Source organism: Falco punctatus (genome assembly GCF_963210335.1).
Source record: "Falco punctatus genome assembly, chromosome: 1".
Classification (NCBI taxonomy): domain Eukaryota; kingdom Metazoa; phylum Chordata; class Aves; order Falconiformes; family Falconidae; genus Falco; species Falco punctatus.
Genome location: NC_137580.1, coordinates 59,256,131 through 59,278,426, shown reverse-complemented (window position 1 = coordinate 59,278,426; position 22,296 = coordinate 59,256,131). Strand labels below are relative to the sequence as shown.

The following is a 22,296-nucleotide window of genomic DNA, read 5'->3' as shown; positions in this document are numbered from 1 at the left end:
GTCGGGCAATACTAACTTTATATTTTTATTACTGCAGAGTCGGCCAATCAGGAGGGCCGACTCACTGTTGCTAGGTGCGGCGGGGCGAGGGCTGGGGCCGCGAGGTGCTGCTGGGCGTTGCGGCAGGTGGGGGACGCGCGCGGAGTGGTGACTCGTTAGGGCCAGCGGCAGCGGCCGGCGGGGCCGCGCTGTTGGCGTCCGTCCCGCAGAGGTTCCGCGGTGCTCGCGGCGCAGCCGTCGGCCCCGGGAACGGCCAGGCCGTGCCCGTCGTGTGTGGAAACGGGGGGCGTTGCGCGTGGCGGGGTGTGCGGGAGCCGCCTGTCCTCGGTCGGGACCGCGGCGGAGGCGAGAGGGGGGCCTTGGCCCGCAGCCTTGCGGGCGCCGTTCGGCCGTCCGGTACGGGCGTGACGGGAGGGCCCGTGGGGCAGGCGTGCACCAGCACGAGCAGTACCCTAAAAGCCTTGGCTATCGGCGTGTTGCGTTTTCTGCTTGCAAAGGAAAGATTAGTTTTTCACAATTCTATTAAAGAGAAAGTAACTAATTAAATTGTGTTAATAAAGTTACTAATTTAGTTGTGCCCAGCTTTAAAAATAAAGATGTAATGGTGAGGGACATGCAGCCTCTATGCAACGATGTCTCTGAATTACCGTATCCTGGGCCTTGGGGTAAGGCCTATGGCAAATGATAAAAGTATTAAGCTTGACACTTTTGCAGTATAAGGTGTGGTGAAGCTGTGTGCTTTCTGCCAAGAATCTTCTTTTCCCTCTTGGTAGTGTTCTGTGTGCCTATATAATTTGACTAAAGTATCAAAAGTTAAAGAGGTGACAATGCAGTCTGGTTTGTTAATCTTTCAGGGGGATTGAAGATATGCAGCTGAGATGACTCTTCAGGAACTGGTGAATCGGGCAGCTAGCCTGTACTCTGATAGAAAAGCAGTTTGGTTTGATGAATGCAATGACAAAGCTCCAACTTTCTACACGTATGCTACGGTGGTTAAGCTTGCCATGGAGTTAACAGCTTTCCTTCAAAAGCACTGTGATCAGCAAGGAAAATGTGAAATAGGCCTTTACTGCTATCCAGGAATAAACTTACCATCTTGGATCTTGGGGTAATGGTTTCAATGCTTGCAGTCTGTGTTGGTTTTTTAAGGGTCATCTCATTGAAGGAAATTTTCAGTTTGTTTATATTTTTAATAACAACAAAAATGTAGTAATACAGTCAAGAGGCACTGAAGTCTTGCATTCTTTAAGAGAAAAAATGGCAGTATTATAATCTTTACAAAAGCCACTGCTAAAGCTTTTTGAATCTTAAGTTTATTGATCTAAAGTGTCTATTTTTAAAGTGATTAAGGCTATTTCTAGAAATATAAAAAGTTAATTACTTGTGTCTTTGTGCTTATTTAGAAATGGAGGTTATCTACAGAATAAATTTATACAAAAAAAAGGAATACGCAGATTTTTTAATATATTCTTGTCTTGCTAGCAAAAAAAAGATGTGTCGAAAACAATTTTCATGCTTTAAGCTGAATGAGTGTACAGTTAAAGTTCCGTTACAAATATTCCATTACAAAAAAGTAATGAGTAATGCAGCACTAAAGTGACCTTGATTATTTAATAGCTAGGAAGTTGAAATGTTTGTGACCTGAAAACACACTCATGTTAATCCAGGAATTTTTAAAATCCTACTTCTGATTAATTCTGTTTGTATCCTTTATATATGTATCTTTTATATCTATTGCATTTATGATGTAATACAGAATTGCAGCATCACAGGCATATTTTCTTCAGCTGATATATACAGCAGCAGTTGTGCTTCCTAGGAGGAGGGTCTGTGTCAATATTTTCCTATTGTCACACAGCATGTAAAATACACAACAGCACAAGAAGATGTATCACAGCTGGGTATAAAGATTTCAGTGCAGTGAGTGAGTGAGGGCTGTAATCATAAACCTCCCAGAAACACTGAGGAACTTTCTCACTGATCAGGAACATTTTTCTCTGAGTCCAGCAGTGGAGTAGATTGCCCAGAGATGTTCTGTAGGCACCATCCTTGGAGGTTTTTCAGACGTAGCTGGAAAAAGTCCTGAACAACCTAGTTGGGTGTCACAGCTGGCCTTGCTTGAGCAGGAGGTTGGGCTAGGCATCCTGAGGTCCCTTGCAACCCAATTTATCCTATATCCCAGTGAACTGAGCAGCAGCACAGTTTTCTTTTGCTGTGGGACTGGGAACTACGGCGGTGTTTTGATTCTTAACAGCTATCATTGCTGAGTAGTTAACCACTATATATGATGCAGGGCAGGCTTCGGTGCCTAATGATCAGCCAGTGGCTATCCATGTATATAGAATGCTGCTCTTTCCAAGTCTTTATCCTGAATCTCGGCTTTACTACAGTGATAAATCACTTGCATAAAGAGGTAATATAACTAATTGTACGTGGGAACCCAGCCTTCGAAGAAATGTGAATATTTATGGGGACCGCTCATGTTTTAGTCGCCGCTTACTCCGCTTTTTGTGGCGTTGATAAATTCAAGTGCTTGTCATTATCAAATGGAGCCACTAGAGGGCGGGACTGTAGTGAGCAACTGTGGAGGAAGAGCTACAACGTAAAGCGCCGGGATGAGAGCGGAATGATACTCGGTGTTCCTGTTTGTTTATTAGGGAAGAAATTCCAGTATGTGCTCAGATTTTCTTATGCTGGATTCTTTAGACTTATGAGAACAGAAACTGTTTTCAGTGTGCAGACTTTCAGTGTCTTTTAAAATATGTTTACACATGTTGTATAACTAAAAAGCTTGTATTTCTGTTCCTAGTCAATAGCAGCAGCTTTTAAAATGTGATGCTGTTGATGTCAGTGATACCTTTGTCATCACCAGCCTGCTTGGCCAGAAATAATGTTCAATGTTTTCATCCAGCTTTAATCTTTTTGCGCTGTAAGATACCAAAAGGCAACGCTGATTGTTCTTCCTACTTTATTTCCAAGAAAAACTTTAAAAGTCACATAGTGACTACGTTTTCTGGCTCTGGCAACTATAAAAGCATAGAAGAAATGTTAGTGAAATTTAGGAAGATTTTCTTATTTTTTTTAAAAAGTAAGTTTAAAACATTTGTGTCTTGTTAGAATCCTTCAAGTTCCAGCTGCCTATTCTCCTATTGATCCAGATGCACCACCAATGTTATCCACTTACTTCATGAAGAAAAGCAATCTTCAGTACATTCTTGTTGAGGATGACAAAATAAATGTAAGTTTGCAGGCTTCTACAGGAAGCATTAAAGGGCAATTTAGAAACGTGTAGTTATTCAGACTGTATTCTGTTTTAATAAGCTTGGATGGGGTTGTTTTGTTTCTTCATGTCAAGAGGTTGTCTTTTTCATTCAGAAAAGAACATCTTTAAAATTAGAAGTACAAAGTACTTCTCTTCCTCTTCAAAAATATTACCTGTTTTCCTATTACAGTGTTGTCCAGGCAAGCTTGTTGTGCACTCGCCCTGGAAGACTTTGGTTTCCAGAGTTGTCTCTTTGTATGTCAAGGCTGAGAGTTGGAAATCTTTGCAATAGTTGAAAAAAAGCTCCTGCATTTACTACTTTGGTTTCCTTTTGTCCAGCTCCTCACAAGTCTTATGCCTTCACTCATTGCAAAGGGAATATAAAAGATTGGGCCATATAGCTATAATTCAGAGTTCTTTGTCTTCTGCAGAATTCTTTTATATATTTTCCTTCTCATTATTTGCTCAGAGAATTGTTCATATTTATGAAGTCTGTGTTCACTCATATTTAATACATAAAAATACATGAGCTTAAGACTGTCTGCTATGTGTCCTCCAAAAATAGAGGCATGAACAATCACAGATTATTTGTATGAAACGTTATTTCATTTTGCATACAGTAGGACAATAACAGTGCATCCTGAGTTCTGCTGTTTAAATTGTTTATTTTCTCTTACAGAAATTCCGGATGTCCCATGTTGGTTGCTTTAACCACAATTCTTCCACAGTAGAGCACATTGGTTTAACTCTCTTCCAAATGAACTTGAGCAATACTGATTTAAATTCACAAGTAGATGACGTGAAAAGTAAATATGAACCTTCCAAAGCTATGGGTAACTCGCACCCGGGATATACCATTTGCCCAGATCAAAACAAAGAAAAAACATGGGAAGGAGGATACATGGGTGATGGTCAGAAATACTCTGTAGCATACATCTTGCATACATCTGGAACTACTGGGATCCCCAAAATAGTCAGAGTGCCTCATAAATGTATAGTGCCAAATATTCTGCATCTTAAGTAAGTGTGGTTTCCAGTTTTCCTTTTAAATGCTTTTACAAATTTGATATTTAGGCAGTTTTTTTTTTAATTAATATTTCAGAGGAGTGTAGATTGGGGTTTTGCTAACTGTTTCACTTCCTCCTTCCCTGCCTTTTCAGATTTATTTGTGTTTGTTTCTTTTGTTTCTAAATAGTATCATATAAAATTCTGTTTCTCTAACTATTATTTTTAATGTTGAAATGGTGCTTTACTTGAATTTTTGAGGGATGTACTTCAAATAATAAGCTGTTGCTCTAAGTATTGTGTTCTGGCTTGTGGCTTAAAAGAAATAGCTAACAAAATTAATTATTTGTTTGCAGTTACATTTACTGTGTTCTGTAATTTTTAAGTCCCAATTCCTTTTCAGGCTAGGTTTTTTTCTGCTTCATTTAGTACTTCCTAAAAAAATTATTATGGAAAATACCATCCTTTTTTTATTTATTTAATGAGCATCTCTTAGTTTAAATATGCTCTTCAGTGTACTGTGTTGGTGTGTAATGTGGTAGATATCTTGGTGAAGTAGCTCATTAATTTAATTAGATGCAGGAGCTCGTGCTCAAAATCGTTTGGCCTACATACACCTATATATTCAGAGCAGCCCTTAAGATCTTAGCTTTGCTAAAGCACATTTCTTTCATGCTGCTCTTCTAGTTTGGAAATGTTTTTTTAACAACATGCATCAGATTTGTAATTTCTAGCTTTCTGATTTTTAGATCCATATTTGAGATCACACCGGATGATATGCTATTCTTGGCTTCCCCTCTAACATTTGACCCATCTGTGGTTGAACTGTTCATTGCACTGACAAGTGGAGCCTCTATTCTTGTAGTACCAAACACTATTAAAATGATGCCTGTGGAGCTGTCTGCTGCTCTATTTCACCGTCACCGTGTGACAGTGTTGCAGGTAGGCAACACCTAAGATAGGTGTCTTCTTCACTGTCTTGCTTCTCATCTTTGCTAATGAGTACTACTTTTTCATCAGTCTGGACGCTAATCATAATAGAACAGGAGCATTATTCCTTGAAGGTGTAGCTCATGCTATCTTTTTTGCTGTAGAGTGTTAGCTGTTTAGAAAATTACAAGCCTCAAACTTTCTGTGACAGAAAACAATGAACTAAGATAGAACCAACATTCATATTGAGAAACCATTAATTCTTAAGAATTAATTTATTCTGTTAACTAAGCAGTTCTAAAGAATCTGGTGATGAAGTAACCTCTTACAGACATTTTTAGCACTTTTTAATGGGCTTGATCTTAAAGCCTTTCCTCATAAACAACTTCTAGGTTTTAATGGTAGTTTCTGTGCTAAAAATACAACTAAACCAGTGCTGTTTATAGGATGATAAAATGTTTGTTGTTTTTACAATAATGAGAGCAAAAGAATAATTGATTCCACAGCAACACTTAGTTTTCAGGCCACTTGTTTCTATGAGGCTTCATGTGCCTCTTATGTCTTGGAATAGATCATGTCCTATAGCATCTCCATTCTAATAGTTTTAAAGGGTTTGGGTTTTTTCAATTTACTTGAAATTATGTGCATCCAGCATGGCTGAACAAGCCTAGCCCTTGCCTTGTAGAGTAATGAGGTATTTTGTAAAACTCTTAAATTGAGTATAGAAACTTAAATCGGGGGGGCGGGAAGAGTTGCTAGAAATGGATCTCACTTGTAATTGACTTAGAACAAAATGAGTGTGGTCTGATTAGTTTATTAATTGTGACAAATCAACCCCCAAGCCTTGCTTTGCCATTAACGTTGTAATTCTGAACTATTTGCACTCAAGGAAATGCTGAAATTTCCTTTTCTTTCAGAGGAATGGTGGTAGTTGAGATTGTAGGGTACAAATTTAAGATTAGTGAGCAGTTAGCTGAAGATTGCACAGCAGAAAAAAATCCAGTAGTTACAAATATTTTGTAACTTTATTCTCTGCTCTAGTATCTATTTGTTATGGTTGCTGTAATATACAAGTTTCTTGATAAGTTAGTTCACTTGCTTTTAGAAAAAAATTTCCAAATTCTGATACATTAATCTCTATTAGTAAGATTTTTAAAGTATGTTTTTTAAGTCTTTTAAGATGTGTTTTTAAAAAGCATCTTAAGCATTAGTAGAGAAAGGCAGAAATTGGTGAATAAAGGTATTTGAGATGTCCTTCTAAGAAAAATTTGATTTTGTGATCTTTTGATCGTTGTCTCAGTCAGTGAAGGAAGGGCTTCTTAGTTGAATTAATGACAAAAATTTACTTACACCTTACCTTCTGATGATCAGTGATTTTATGTTTTTTAAATTAGAATAAGACATTACCTTCCCCTCTTGACTTGCTTGAGCAGACTTGAGAAATCTGAAAAGTGGTTATGAGGGAGTGGAAAAGAAATTTTCTTCCCCTCTTTTTCCCCCCCCCCCCCCCCCCACTATAATTCACAAATGTTTATATGGTCATTTGAAAAGTGAAAGTCTTCATCTGTTACTAGAAGAACACAACCTGGTAATACATAATTCCGTTAATTGTGCAGCCTTCTTACTAGAAAAAGTTGGGAAGAATGAGCGTGAAGTAAGTGTGTTAAAGATTTGCTATTTTTCCATTCAGTGAAAGGGCTCTACACCAACAGTTTTATAGAAGTAGTTGTATTTAAGGAACCTGTTTTCTTTTTCTCTTTTCCCCTGCTCACTTTAGAGTGTGCTGTGAAAGCTTTCAGAAAAACTTATCTTTGTAAACTGTTATATTTACACAAATCAGGAACAACCCAGAATCTGGCATCCTAGGAATTTTTAGTATTACGGAAAGGTCTTTAAATGTTCTATATGCAGGTTAATCAGATGTATAGGTTATATTTTAGCTGTAACATGCTGGAATGAAGGGATAAAAAGCTCAAACAGTAACATCAGAGAATACTGTGTTTGCTACTTTCTGTTTCACAGCAATTAAGCTAAGAACTAACATGCTGTCATAATTTAGCCTCAGGCAACAACTAAGTATCACGCAGCTGATCACTCTCTCCCCCTACCTTCCCTCAACCCGGTGGGATGAGGAGAGTCAGAAAAAGGTGAAACCTGTGTGTTGAGATAAGAACAGTTTACTAATTGGAATAAGTAATATTAATAATGACAACAATAATTGTAGTGAAGAGTACAGGTGGAGAAAGGAATAAGACCCAAGGGAAGAAAACCAAGTGATGCACAATACAGTTGCTCACCACCCGCTGACTGATGCCCACCCAGTCCCCCAGCAGCAATCAGCAGCCCCCAGCCAACCTCCCCCAGTTTATATACCGAGCATGACATTCTGGGTATGAAATAGATCTTTGTCTAGTGTAGATCAGCTGTCCTGGCTCTGCTCCTTCCCAGCTTCTTGTGTACCTCTTCTGGCAGAGCATGGGAAACTGAAAAATTGTGGACTTACAGTAAGCCCTTCTTAGCAACAACTAAAACATCAGTGTGTTATCAACATTACTCTCATACTAAATCCAAAGCACAGAACTGTATCAGCTACTAAGAAGAAAATTGTCCCAGGAGATGCGCACACACTTCACAGAGACACAACACACAGCAGAGACACGACAGGGAACCCATAACACATCTAAGTAAAGAAGAAACTGCAGAGGATGTAGATTGGTGCTGATAGTACTCATTAAAGGCTTCACATAAGAAACAAACCTCGCAGAACACCAGTGTGATCTATTTGGGTATCTAATGGCTGATGCCATCTACTATACGTAGATGATTATTAAGTATATCCACGATATAGTAGCTATGCAGTGCATATGATAAAGCAGGAGGAGGTGCACACATATACTGAAAAAATAGAGGAGGTCTTTCTCTTATCTTTTTTTTTCTTTTTCTTTTTTCAATGTGTATCATTCAGGCCACACCAACACTTCTCAGGAGGTTTGGAGCTCACATTATTAAATCAGCAGTGTTGTCTGCAAATACTTCGCTTCGTGTCTTAGCCCTTGGTGGTGAAGCATTTCCTGTACTGAATCTCTTGAAAAGTTGGAAGCACAAGGAGAACAAAACAAGTATTTTTAATCTGTATGGTATTACTGAAGTGTCAAGTTGGGCCACTTGCTACAAGATTCCTGAAGAGGTTTTTACTGCTGATTTTAGGTAGGAAAATGCACTGATTTTGTGGCTTGGCATTGAATGATGAAAATCTCTAGAAATAGAACCTTGGTCTTCTGTTTCCAGGGCTACTGAGTTCTCATGGGTGTTTATGCTGGTAGAAGTTACATTTGATTTTTATGTAGAAATAGACTAATCCATTCTCTCTTTCTCTAATAACAGCTCCCTCAAGTAGAAGTTGTTGATGAACAATTCTTGAAGAACAGGACTACAGTCTGAAATTCTGTATACTTGTAGATCTGTTACATTTCACATGATGAGTTGTGATGGTGTCTGTTTTAGTCATCTCTGTATCTAGACCTTTTCCTCATTCCAGCCTGTGATTCCACATGCTGAACCTGGACTAGCTTAGTCCAGGGTGTGCTATCTCTGACTATGTGGGAATACTGAATCAGTGTTGTGCTTCTGCAGGCAAATGATTCCTACCCAATTTGCTTGCTCATCGTGAGGCTTTTCCAGTGAGATCTTGCATGTTCAAAGAGAAGAAACCTAACAGAGCAGTCAGTGAGGGTAAAGAAACCGGGCTGTGTATCTGTTAATAGTAGCCTTGGAACAAATGTATAGCTTAGCTCTGTCAAGTTCAGAATGTTACTTCTGAGATTTACTTATTTAAGCAAAAATGCTCAAAGATTATTTTCAGATATAATCAGTAGGTACACATGTGTTTCTTAGGGCTACCATGCTTTTGCCTGCAGTTCTTAAAACTCCGCAAATGAACGATTAAGTGGAGATTAGGTACTGTTGGGTTTTTTTTCTAATACTGGATAATACACTATTCAGCAAATGATCCCACTGATACTGCTTGACTAGTATGACAGAAATTCGTCCAAACTGGCTTACCCAGGGTCTCACAGTAATTGTACTTGGATATCCAGAAGTACTTTCTTTTAATCATTTAGCACTCTGCCATTTTAAACTCTGTTACTCAATTTCTCACCTTTTTTTTTTTTTTTAATTGTATTTTATAAAGAGTGTTGCAGGAGTTTTGGGGTCGTGAAAGGTATTTCCAGTTAGTTTCTGAAATGTGTAATTGTTCCCTGACATGATAATTACACATGTGACTTGAGTTAATCACGTCCTATGAAATGGGATGTTTTGGACAAATGATGTGATGTATAACCTGTTACTTAAACCCTTGAAGCATGAGAATGGTGGGTGGTCATAAAGTGATGTTAAGTTAAGATGCAAAACTAATTTTCATTCTGGTTTCTCGTGAGTTCAAACATTATCTTCTCCACAGTGAAATTGTTTTTTCTACTCAAAGTTTCTGCGCTCCAGAGATAGTGTGTTGTTTTCTAATCCTAACTGAGGTGCAGTTAAGATGATGGAAGTTTTTACAGCCTTTGACTATTGTCTCCCACCCTTCACCTCAGAGCCTGCTCCCTGTAAGCCTCATTGCAAAGGGAATTAGGATTCCTTTGTAGTAAGCAGGCCCAGATACAATAAAACCACAAAGAAGGATGGACCTTTTTGTCTTTTTCATTCCTTAGTATTAGTAGGACAGTTGGAATACAGTGGCTTTTATTTTTGCCAGCTGAATGATAAAAACTGGCAGAGTTCCTAGAGAACACTAGAAAATGGAAAAAAAAATCAGCGCAAAGTTAGTGCCTTAGTGGTCTGGACCCTTCTGTTCTTTAGGTAAGTTTCGCTAAGTTGAATGTCTAATCGCAAGTCTTTTAATAATAAGGTCCAATGAGGTGGTGTTTGTCTCTTATTTTTGCTGTTCTATGGTATATGTAGGAATCTTGGGGTTTCATTTGGTGATGTTAAATTCTGCTCTTTTTTTGGTTGGGACTTTCCCATGACATGAAGCAGATACATTGACAATCTGGGATGCTTTCTCATACCTATGTGTCAAGTAATTATATTTTGAAACTGACCAGAGGAAGGAAAAGGAGAAGATTCTCAGTTGGCAGAAATACATGTCTTACAAAAGTTGACTGCTTTTTGGTCAGCTTGAGATAAAGAACTCATTGGCTGATCAGAGAAAAGGAGAAGTTTCAACAGCCTAAATAACAGGAGTTGAACAAGAATTGTTAGGTTAAAATATGATACTTAATGATAGAAATTGAACTGGAACCCATGCATAACTTCATATATTACCAAAACTATTTAAAGTTAGTTTGCTTTTTAAATTTTGCTTTACTGAAGAAAATATATTATTCTCTGTTCCCACTCAGAAATAGTGTCTGTGTTCAATAAATGAGGTTCTGCAAGTGCTTGAAGAGGCTAGAGAATGAAGGGAAAGGAAGGAGTTGGTCTGCAGCTCAACAGAAGTCTATAATAAATGACATCGAAATTACTGTTTCTTCTATTTCAGTCTTTTCTGAAAAAGTCAACTGTACTTGTTGCCACAACATCAGTAATAAAATAGAATAAAAGCTCAAACTAGGTAGGTCAGGGAAAGAGTGAATTAGGAAGCAGTTAATGTGTTTAAATTGGTTGACTTTTGGTATGAAATTTAATTGAAAGTTTCAACTTGGCACTTTGGGTGCCTCAAAAACTGGAAGTTCTCAGCATTTTTTCAGGGTATTTCGGGGTCTATTCAAGCTTTATTTTCTATCATTTTGTGGGGTTTTGGTGTATGATAATGAAACCTGTGCACATTGATGAGGTTTTAAATTTTGAACAAATTGAGATGTTTTTAAAGAAGATTTATTTGTAGAAAGAAACCTCAAGCATCTGCTTTTGCTCTAATACCAATCCTTTAAAAGACTGTATGCTAACTAATTTCTGGAACAGTTGTTTGTGTTCAGAAGGGAAAGATTTTTCACTATTTCTTTCTTTAATATATTTAGAACTGATTTCCCTATACCTTTGGGATCACCGCTCCTTGGAACAAAAGTTGAGGTCAGAGATGCCAACGGTTGTTCAGTTCTAGAAGGCGAGGGACAAGTATTTATAGGTTATTTTATATTTCTTATTCTTCTAAGATACTGTTCTTAATTGATTGCATTTTAATAATACATTGATTATTTTGTTTGTTTATTTGTATCTTTATATTGGTGTCTGCCTCTGATATACAGATTAATGTAGCATTTTAGGTTTCCATTGGGAAACTTCTGATGGTATTTTAGGTTGTTGGGATAATGAACAGAAAGTTACCGTAATTTTATCTGCAGAATGTGGTTTCCTTATATTGACTTTTTTTACTGCTTGCATTTTGACATTCTCAATTGAGGTAATTTCTGTGTATGAACTGGATTAACTACATAGCCCAATTTGTATGTTGCGGAAGTTTAGACTTCTGTAATAATCTTTTAGTACTTCTTATAATGCTTGTTAGAATTAGGAGAATTTGATAAAATATTATTTACAATTTCAATTTACAGTTAGCCATTTAATATATATGCCCACAATCTTTTCTTGTATAGGTGGTGAAGAACGAGTCTGCTTTCTTGATGATGAAATAACTGTACCCCTGGGCACAATGAGAGAAACAGGGGATTTTGTGAGAGTGCAGAATGCAAAGTTGTTCTTCTTGGGTCGGAAAGACAATCAGATTAAACGTCACGGCAAACGTTTTAATATTGAATATTTGCAGCAGGTAATACAACATCTAGTGAGCAGAGTATGCCAGTATAAAAGAACAGGGATAAGGAACACATTGTCATCAGAAGTGGGTATTCCCTAATTTTCAGATGACTTTTAGGAATCTAAAAGAAACTGGGAGGGTGTATTTTCAAAAACCTAGTCCCATAATTTGGAGAGGAGTTTGGTTCTGAGTTCTTGGAAATCTGTTTTATTGTATGGTTTCTTCCAGCAGAATTAAGAACTGTATAAACATCTGAAAAATACCGAGTGTTGCACTGCAATGCTTGTATAGTGATTGTTCTACAGGACTGAATGTCAGCCTCATGGATTATATCTCATTCCTGGCATTTAGACAAATAATGCATATATCTCTGAGTTCATGAAGTACAAACCTCAACTACAAGAGGAGATATTTCATAGGTTGTTATGTAGGAATGTGAAACACATACAGTTTTTAAATGTGTACGTTTTAAAATTGTGGGGTTTACTTCTTTTACTCTGTTGATGAGCTGCATTTCAAAGACTAATATTTTTTAATTACAGGCTGCTGAAGATCTTTGTGAGGTAGAAGCTTGTGCAGTGACCTGGTATCAGCAGGAAAAACTTATCCTGTTTGTTGTACACAAAGATGATTTAGAAGAGAGAGAAACACTTAAAGAACTCCAGAAACGTCTACCATCTTACGCAGTCCCTGATGAGCTTGTTCCGATCAAAACTTTGCCTTTAACATCACATGGTAAATTAAACTATTAAGTATCCTTGCCGCTTATTTTAATGGTCTCTATTCCTTTTTTCTTTTTTAATTTCTTTGTTGACCAAAATCTGGTGCCTGATTCGTGCTTTTTAAATAGTAGATTAGACAACTAACTCCTAGGAGGAGATCATGACCACATGTTATGTTTTCCTGATAATGCTTCATTTGAGAGTCAAACAGTAGTGGTAAAATCAATTCAGTTTTATCACTGCACACTTCTTTTCTCAGTTGTTCCTGTTGCAGTTTGCAACAGAACCCTGATTTTGGCTGGGGAAAGATCAGGCCTTGAAGGTGGGATTATGTTGGGAGGCTAGGGTGAACTTTTAAAAACCTTACTGGGTTCTATGGCGTTGATTGACTGGGTAAAAACCACACAGGTGTAGTTGGGTATGAATGAGGAAGTATTTACAAGAATAGACTATTTGGGCAGAGGAAATTTTGGAAGTGTAAGTGCTAAAAGAGCAATGAAAAAAAATCATACTTTATTTTCTACAAAGGCAAAGTTGATATATCTGAACTGAACAAGATTTACCAGAACCATCTAAACTCCAGGAGGCGTGACAGTAAGCTGAGTGGCGCAGAGGAATTGTGGGAAAGATTGCAGTATTTATGGAAGGTAGTATTTTGAGCTGCCTTTTTATCTTTGCAAGTGGATCATTATACATGTGTCAGAAATTAAACAGTTTTAAGAAGTATGACTAATGCAACCAGAACATTCTAGCTGCCTATAGATATAAGCAGTACAGCTCTTTCTGTTCAGTTAATACTTAATTCTAGTTGCTCTGCAATGGCCAAGAGGGGGTATTGGAGAACTGCAGAACTGAAATTGAGCAAAACATTTTGTAGTACAGAACTAGTATCTCCCTGTTTCCCCGTTCCTCCCCAGCTCTTGTTCTGTCACTACCTCTGTGGCACTAACAAGTTTCATGTGATTTTTTTTCAGAATAGTGAGTTTCCTCAGTTGTTGATTTTTAGTGGGACTTCTGGTTATTCAGGTGGGTTTTACCCAACCTGAGTTTTTATGTGTGTGACATGGTGTAACACCCGTGGACTGTTACCTCTTCCCTTCTTCTTTTCTCTAGTCTGTTCTGGATCTCCTGGGTGATTCCACCGGAATTTCTAAAGATGCAATATTTCTGTACAGTGGTGGAGATTCCTTAAAGGCTCTACGATTTTGTGATGAAATTGAGGTGCTAGTAGGCAAAGCTGTGCCTGGACTTCTTGAAGTTATTCTCAATCGCTCGATTGAAGAGGTTCATAGACATATTGTTAAAAATCTGTTTCCACATGAAGACCAATTAATGAATTATGACAATGTTGTGAAAAGAAAATTAAGTGGGAACAGTGAAGAGGAATTCCATGGAAAATATGCTAAACTGAAATCTGAAAGAGGTCTTGAGGTTGCTTCAGGGTTAATTTCATTTTTTGCACTAAGCAGAGGAAATCATTTTTTTTCTATGAATTTCACAGAGTCTTTTGTGCAGCCCAATAATACAGTACAGGCAGGAGTGGAACTGCTACAGCAACCATCCTTTCTGCATTTAGTAACTCCAAGTGTAATGAAAAGCCATGTGCAAGGGTATGAAATGGAGAACAGAAGTTTAACAGTTAGGAACAAGGCAAATAAAGCCGACTGTTGCTCTGTACAGCAGATCCATGCAGAATGTAGTCATGTAACAGCGACAGAATTGGCATTAGGCATAAGATGGAAGTCAAATACAAGAAAATGTGTTGATGCATCACCGCTGGTTATAATACCATCTAAAGAAGAAATATCTGCATCTGTGTATGTTGGCTCTCACTCTCACGCAATGCAGGCGATTGACCTAGACTTGGGAGAAATAAAATGGGAGAAGAACCTTGGAGATCGTATTGAATCTTCTGCCTGCATATCCAAGTGTGGAAATTTCATTGTTGTTGGTATGTCTCTTGATTTAGCCTTAATTTGAAATTATTTTTCTGCTAAATAAATCATGAATGACAGAGAATCTTATTTCTTACCTCTGAATGTCCTCCATCTACACTTACTCATAAATTTCCATATCTGCTTCAGAACTAATTTATTGTAAAATAGAAACAGAAGTAAATTTCATGATAACCAGTGACAGAGCTTATCTAACATGTACACTTGTGGTTTATTATATACCAATTTATTAATAAGGCCTTATTAAGGAATAGTCAATACGTACAGTTTCTTTTTAGTGGTTGATTAAGGTGTGACCTTTAAATGTTTTTTTGTAAAGAAGTGTGGAAAGGGCATACAGTCTTAAAATGTCTTTAAAAATTGATGGGGATAGAAATTAGTACATGGTGCCTCAGATTATTTTCCACAGAGTTTAATTATCTCTTTTTGACTTCTTTCTGGAAATGTAAAGAACATGTTTGGATAGTTCTTTGGTCTTGTCATATCCGTTGTCAACAGAGTTGCCATTATTCATCAGTGCTATCTTTTTAGCTAATATGTATACATCACTGCTTCACACATATGTCCAGGGGGTGAGGTTTTTTATGCAAAGCTAATGTTACCACCTTTTTGCTAGTATTTTGATTGATACTTACTCTGAAAACAAAATGGAAAAGTCATTAAAACTGAAGGAGTTTCTAGAACTGCAGTTCAGTTTTCATTAGAAAACGCACAGGCTTTATTCTTTCAGCATCTTTGTTTTCAGAAAGGAAAATTAGGGAAAGGGTTAATTTACAAAAATTCTTCACCATTTTCAGCAACTCTGTCTTTTAATGTTATTACTATATAAATTTGATAAAAGGCAGTGAAGTAAGTATATTCTAAATGTAATCTGGAAAGAACATACAGAACAATCTACTTTGAATGTATGAACTAGCAGCAAAGACGTTGGGCTAAAAGAAGAGGAGCAGCTTTGGAAAATGTTTTGAAACTGTACCTTGTGAGTCGTATTGTTTCTTTCCAGCAGCAATGCAGCTAGCTGCATAAATTGCCCCATAAATACAAATAGTCATTATTCTTTTTTCCCTTGTTGTGTTGTATTTCGCACAGGTTGTTATGATGGCTTAGTGTATGTGCTTCAAAGCAGTGATGGAGAAATACACTGGACTTTTGTCACAGAAGATTTGGTGAAAAGCTCTGCAGTTGTAGACCCTTCCAGTGGACTAGTCTACATAGGCTCACATGACCAACATGTGTATAGTTTGGATATTTATGTAAGAACACTGACTATCTTTTATGCATAGAAGACTAAATACCCAACTTAGATCATGTTTGTAGTACACCAGATGAAGGTCCACTGGTGTTAGTATTCTCAGGAGTCCACAATTACACTTTTGAAATAGTTAGGCCTGCTTGAAGTAGGGTTAGGATTATGTGGTAGTAAATAGTTCTAGTGGCGTTCTCAGCTGTGGTTCTTGTGCTACTAGTCCTGGCTGAAATCAAATCTTAAGTTTCTTAGTTATTAAATTCTCTGTGGTTTGAAACAATAGCGTGCCCAGCTAGAAATAAAGCTGACTTAACAGTGGAGAGAGAATCTTGCATTCTAAAAGAGCAGATGAAGGCACATGCAAAATAAGCAATAGAATACTGGCTTTTCATTAACTGAATCATTTACTGGAAGAGAAAGTAGCCAACAACGTAATTGTTGCTATAATAGCACTGAGATTATATCTTCACTTCTTAACTAGCATTTGCTGAATAAATGCAGTGTTTGATAAGCTTTGACATTCAAAGGTCTTTGTAAATGTGATGAGCTTTAACTCGAGTTGAAAAATTTTTATTTATCTTTTTTCTTGTGCTTACAGAAGAAGGCATGTATATGGAAGTTACATTGTGAAGGTGGAGCTGTGTTTTCATCTCCTTGTCTGAATTCCTTTCCACATCATCTTTATGTTGCTACACTAGGAGGACTATTACTGGCTGTAAACCCAGTATGTACCTTTGCTTACATGTCTTTGATCCCAATCTCAAACTTTAATTAAACCAAAATGCATTTCTGATCACTTTTCTGATGAAAGGAACTAGATGATCATATGTTACCATAACGTATTTTTCACTTGAGGGCCTTATTATTATACACAAAGTTACCATAATAATTCCTATTTTCAGAAAGCTGTCTGGTGATAAAAAGAACTGAAGTGACTTGCTTGAATTTACATGCTGACTGTAGGCCAAAGCTGGAATCAGTGTCTTCTCATTCCCATATACTACCTTATCAGTTATACTAGTGAGTGAGAGCATGTCTGTAGATTTTTTTCCCTGTAGATTATTTTAGTAATCTGTAGATTACTTTTCTCCCACTCTTTGACTGTAGGATTAAAAAAAAAATACACAGAATTTACTGAAATCAGAACAGAACAGAGAAAGAAGCCCCTTCATTCCTCTTACTGTTTTCCTCCCTGTAGTCATTTAAAGAGCTGTCCCCTTTAGTCTTGGACTGCTGTTCTGTTCTCTGCACTGGAGAAATGGCATTCTTGATAGATGTGGAGCAATTTCATGGCTTTCTGAGGCATTGTTGGCTTACAGCTGGTCCTGCCTGATAAAAGGAGCAGTCACTTGGAGCAGCTGTTCATGTTTTTGTACTCACGCAAGCCAGAGCATCAGTCCTAACCATCTTTATCTCCCACCCACTACAGGTGTCCTCAGTAATACCCAATCTAGTGTTAGAAAACCAGTGTATGGTTTTGCAGCCCTAGTGGGCTGTACTTAAGAAAAAATAGATTTTTATCTTTTTTCCCCCATAATCCTGAGTAACGCATAGTTGAGAATAATTTCCTACAGTATTTATAGTTTATGACGTAGTCAGTATGACTTGCTTTCAAGATATCTTCTCCTTCATCGGTCCTTGTCACGTGCTTGAGGAGCTGGGAATGGAATAAATATCGAATCTGTCATTTATTAGAACTACTACTACACTATTATCATTATTTTGTCTAGGGGGAGGAAGAGAAGGGTGAAACAGAGATATTGAGTATCCCATGGAAAACACTAAACACTTTGTTGGAATAAGATTTGAAGAGTATGTTTGCTTGTGGTATGCATTCTGGATGGGAGAAGCCTGCTTTTCTTTGCTTCCTGCCATGCCCCCCCTCCCCCCCACCCCCTTCTTAAGAACTGGGACAAGCTGTGAAGGGAGGGTTGTTTTGTGCAGCTTTGTACAGTTGTGTTAAGCATCAGATACTATTCCATGCTGCTGTTTACAGGTGGCGGGGAATAAGATTTGGAAAAGCTTCCTGGGAAAACCAGTCTTCTCCTCTCCTCACTGCAATGAGAAGTATGTTTGTGTTGGGTGTGTGGATGGAAACTTATACTGTTTCACTCATTCTGGAGAAAAGGTAAAAGTGGTGGTGTTGGGATTTTTATGTTCATCACAAAATCTTGAATAAGATGCTTTATTAATGCTGTTTTCTGAGGTTTAATGATTAACATAAACCTTTTTGTGAACCAAATAAAGTGTCTATTGTTATAGAGAGGAGAAAGTAGAAAAGCTTTTTGCCTAGGGTAGTCCATGTGGTTCATGGCAAAACTGCAGACTCTCAAGTTGCTTGATGCAGTAACAGAACTTCTAGTTCAGAGCTTACAGCCAAAGTTAATGGTCAAGAGCAGTGCCAGGAAAGGAAATGGTGTGGTTCTGTTTTTGGAGTTTTTCAAGCATGTTGAAAGCTCTCTCTTCTGCAGGATGGTGGCTATGTAGAAGTAAAGTTTTCTTAGAATGTTTATGCATTTATCAAAAATTATGGCAAAATATGTGCCAGCCTTCACATTGAATTAAAAAAGAGTATTTTTTTAGAGATGAACGTGGTTTGTATCTGGTGGTGAAACAACTGACGCTTTCTGTTTCTTTGCCTGAGATGCAGTGTACGTGGCAATTCCTAAGCCTTTTCTGATTATAAAATATTTGTTAGCCCATGCCATGCTTTGTGTCTGCTTGCAGCAGTGTTGCAAAACTGATACTCTCTTGAGGAGGGATCTGCATATCATTAGCATGAACAGAGGAAATCTGTATTACAAAAGGAGTATTTGTCTTTTTGGCAAAGAATGGCATGTTATCAGAATGTTGTCTTGAAGTGCGTTACTAATTGTGGTACCACAGCCTAAGAATATTCTTTTCCCAAGTTGGCCATCTTTACATGGGCCTCACAGAAGACAGTAACTCTTGCACATCGTATTTTATGAGTCTTTTATCACTTCTTCTGTGTTTAAAACTCGTCATTTGACCAGCTATCACTGGAATGTAGTATGCTCTTCTGTCAACAACTATTCTATTAACAAATTACAGTTGCTGTCAAACCGATAATGGAACAACCTTTGATAATGGGTGGTTATGTTCTTTCTGTAGGTCTGGCAGTTCTCAACTAATGGACCGGTGTTTTCATCTCCATGCATCTCAAGTTTAACTGAGCAAGAAATATTTTTTGGCTCCCATGATTGCTTTATCTACTGTTGTAACATGGAGGGTAATTTACTGTGGAAATTTGAAGCCACTTCAAGTGTATATGGAACACCATTCATTTTCCAAAGTGATGACTTAAAGAACAAAATTCTTTTGGCAGCAGTATCTACAGATGGCAAAGTGTGGATCCTGAATGCCAAGAGTGGAACAGCAGAAGGAGTAGATAAGCTTCCAGGAGAGGTTTTCTCTTCCCCTGTAGTATGGGGAACAAAGCTTGTTGTTGGCTGTAGAAATGATTATGTTTATTGCCTAGATTTGTATGTAACAGGAAAAAAAGCACAGCTAAGATGTTAGGCTGCTTCCTTTTTATTGTTTACATTTGTAAATTAAGAACTCACAGCTGCTGGCTACATCTCTGCCTATTTTACTGTAGGCAAGAGGTGCTCTTTGCAGATGACTTGGGTAGCATTTTGCACCAGGCAGTGTCCAGAGTAGGTAAAGTGATGTTTGTTGACTTGCTGTACTGATTGAAGGAGGATGGCTGCTCAGCACCCAGCCAGAAGTTTCACTACCCCTCCCTCATTTTCCAGCTCCAGTTCATGAAAGAACATGCTTCATATGGTTTGGATGGGAATGTTGTGCTTTGACCTATGCAGTAAGAAAATGAAAGCTAGTAGTAGTTGCTTCAAACACTTGCAAGATTGGGAGAAACTGTGGTAAGGTGCCTACTCCACAGCTTGGAATAACGTGCCTGTCTTGCTGAGGGAGAAATGTGTTCCTCTCCGTGAGTCCAGCCTAGCCTGTCTGTGCCTGGCTTTTCCATGCATCAGACTGGTGTTTGTCTAGTATGACGAGGTTTCTATGCTGTGGCAAGGTAACCCAAGTCCTTTTTTGAATCAGACTGAAGAGGTAGCCTGCATTGCATATACCTGGTAGTAGAGACCTGTTTACTGTAGTTTGTATAAACTGAGTGCTTTATCTCTTGTGAGCCTAGGCCCTCCTTGGCTTCAGTTCAGTCAAACCTATACTTAAACTCCGTTGAAGTCGGTAGGAGTTACTTCTTTATTCTAAAGTGGAGAATATACTTACATGTATATCTCTTAAATTTCAGTGATGGGTACAGTATGAGTTCCAAGATGAAGTGTGCACTGCTTAAATCAACCACTGGCAAAAAAAATATATAAGAGATTTGAATGGATGTTCTCTACAGTATCTTTGTGGAGCGCTACTAATAAATGGTTGTGTAAATTGGTTTTGGTTGGCTTTAATGACATAAAAAGAATTATCAGTGGTCTTAGTAATGCAAATCAAGTATTTGCAGTGACAAAAGTACACCTGACTGAGAGCATCTTCCCAATTATGAGTCTTGTAAAAGAGCTATAGTAGAAACTGCTCTCTCACTTTCTCTGATGAGCCATCTACTTTGAATGCTAACATCTTGAAATCAAAAGTAAAGTAGAAGTTGCACTGGCTATGTTGCTTCATCGTGTCTGGTTCCCTCCATTTTATCATTAGCCGAAATGCATAGGCGAGACAGTTGTAGTACTGTAAAAAGTTCTATTTATAAAGCAAACCTGAACTGCATGATTGTAAAAAGGAGACACAGAATACACGCGTCATTGATTAGATAATTTTGACTGGGTTATAGTTTAATAAGAATTAAAATGACATTAGTATAATAAACAATTGCACTTTAAAACATTTGAAAAATTAAAAAAGTACACAACAAATACCCCACAATTATACATCTTATAGTTTTTATACATTACTATATGAACATAAGAGGTTAATCATATATAACCTTGTCAGAAGAAATGGTATTTTGTGTGTATAAGTTACAAAAAATTGAGACAATATACTACATAGTGGTTTGTTCGGTCCTTAAAACATTTTTGCTGTTTTGAACTCGGTAGTAATGTTTTGGTTTTATTTTTACAGATTTCCAACACTTTATCAGAAATGGTTGCAACAAAGCTAAAGCAAAGTAACACTTCACTTCATTGGTAATTAGTGCAAATTTTTGTTAATTTAACATGAAATGTCACTTAAACATGTACACTTTAGAAATGTTTCCATTGAGTACTGTACATAATACAGTTTCCATTATTACACTAGATACCTTAATGGTTGGAAAAAACCTCTGCTTTGAAGCTTTAGATTAAGACCATCCTTAATGAAAGCTCTATTCTATGTGCTATAAATGTATTGTATTGGAAAGTTGCATCCTTATGTCATGCACAATAGCACCTAATTTTGCTATGCTTTTCAGAATACCAGTATCTTTAAGTCTTTAATCCTGTTTTACTTCACCTTCTCTATATTTCTGCCTGACTTCTTCTCCCAAGAGAAATAATCATAAAGATGGATTTCAAGCAGTTCAGTTCTTGTAATTACAAATACATACTGCAGGCTTATAAACTCAGAAAAAATGTAAATTTGACTTAAGATGCACTAATTCATGGTGCTAGAGGAGCAAAAATAACAGTGGGTCCCATTCTTTCTTATAAGGTTGCAGAGATTTGACTATGAAGGCATTAAATAGGGTTTTTTTCCCCAATCATTTCAGAGCAGCATTGTTTTATCGCCGTATAAACCATTTTAAATACTGATATTAAGGGTAGAAAGTTACTGTAGACATTCTGGTTTTAAATATGAAACTGAGCAAAACTGATGGCTTAAGAGTCCCAAGAAAACCTATCTTGCTGCTGCACACCTACTCAATCTAGCAAGTCTGTTTTGTTTGTGCTGTTGTAACCATGATACTGAACTGTTTGTTTTCTGGGAAATAGTGTATTGAGTGACTTCTGCTGACAAGCCCTTTTTGGTTTATTGGAACGGGAGGATACGGCAGGTTTCATTCTTTTTTCTGCATAATTTAAAGTGCTACTCCTCATGCTGCATACAGCAGTTTGGCTAAATATACTTTCATGAAACATATGGTATCATTCTATAACAATGCAATTTCTTCTTATGATAATGTCTCCCTGTATGATGTTGTAGACTTAAAGGTTCCTTTGAGCCTTAAGGTTATAAGAAGGAGACATTCAATTTTGTTAAAGACTTCCTTGTAAAAAAAAAAAAAAAAGGGTGTGTTACCGATCTATTTACTAGCATGACTTTTTAAAATGTAGACCTAGCTATTTATGGACTTTATCCTTTTTTGTAAGAGGGAGGGGGCGAACATTTCTGTTTTAGTTACAAGACGTAATAAAGTGTTCAATTGCCACAGCAGA

General features: G+C 37.4%; 1 protein-coding gene across 5 annotated transcripts; it reads left to right on the top strand.

The window, feature by feature from the left end:
- Positions 1-31: 31 nt before the first annotated feature.
- On the top strand, positions 32-22,296 carry AASDH (aminoadipate-semialdehyde dehydrogenase). 5 transcript variants are annotated; one of them, XM_080385650.1, is made up of 15 exons: positions 32-74; positions 855-1,108; positions 3,118-3,238; positions 3,942-4,282; positions 5,017-5,209; positions 8,163-8,404; positions 11,218-11,324; positions 11,794-11,966; positions 12,497-12,689; positions 13,205-13,323; positions 13,790-14,627; positions 15,721-15,884; positions 16,476-16,601; positions 17,874-18,005; positions 19,010-22,296. In XM_080385650.1, the coding sequence occupies exons 2-15, from the start codon at positions 879-881 to the stop codon at positions 19,415-19,417; spliced, it is 3,387 nt and encodes a 1,128-aa protein (XP_080241776.1). In that variant the 5' UTR covers positions 32-74; positions 855-878; the 3' UTR covers positions 19,418-22,296. The 5 variants fall into 5 exon arrangements, 4 of the variants coding, with proteins under 4 accessions (XP_080241776.1, XP_080241777.1, XP_080241774.1 ...); XM_080385651.1 differs by having other exon boundaries at positions 54-126; positions 14,525-14,627; XM_080385648.1 differs by having other exon boundaries at positions 54-126.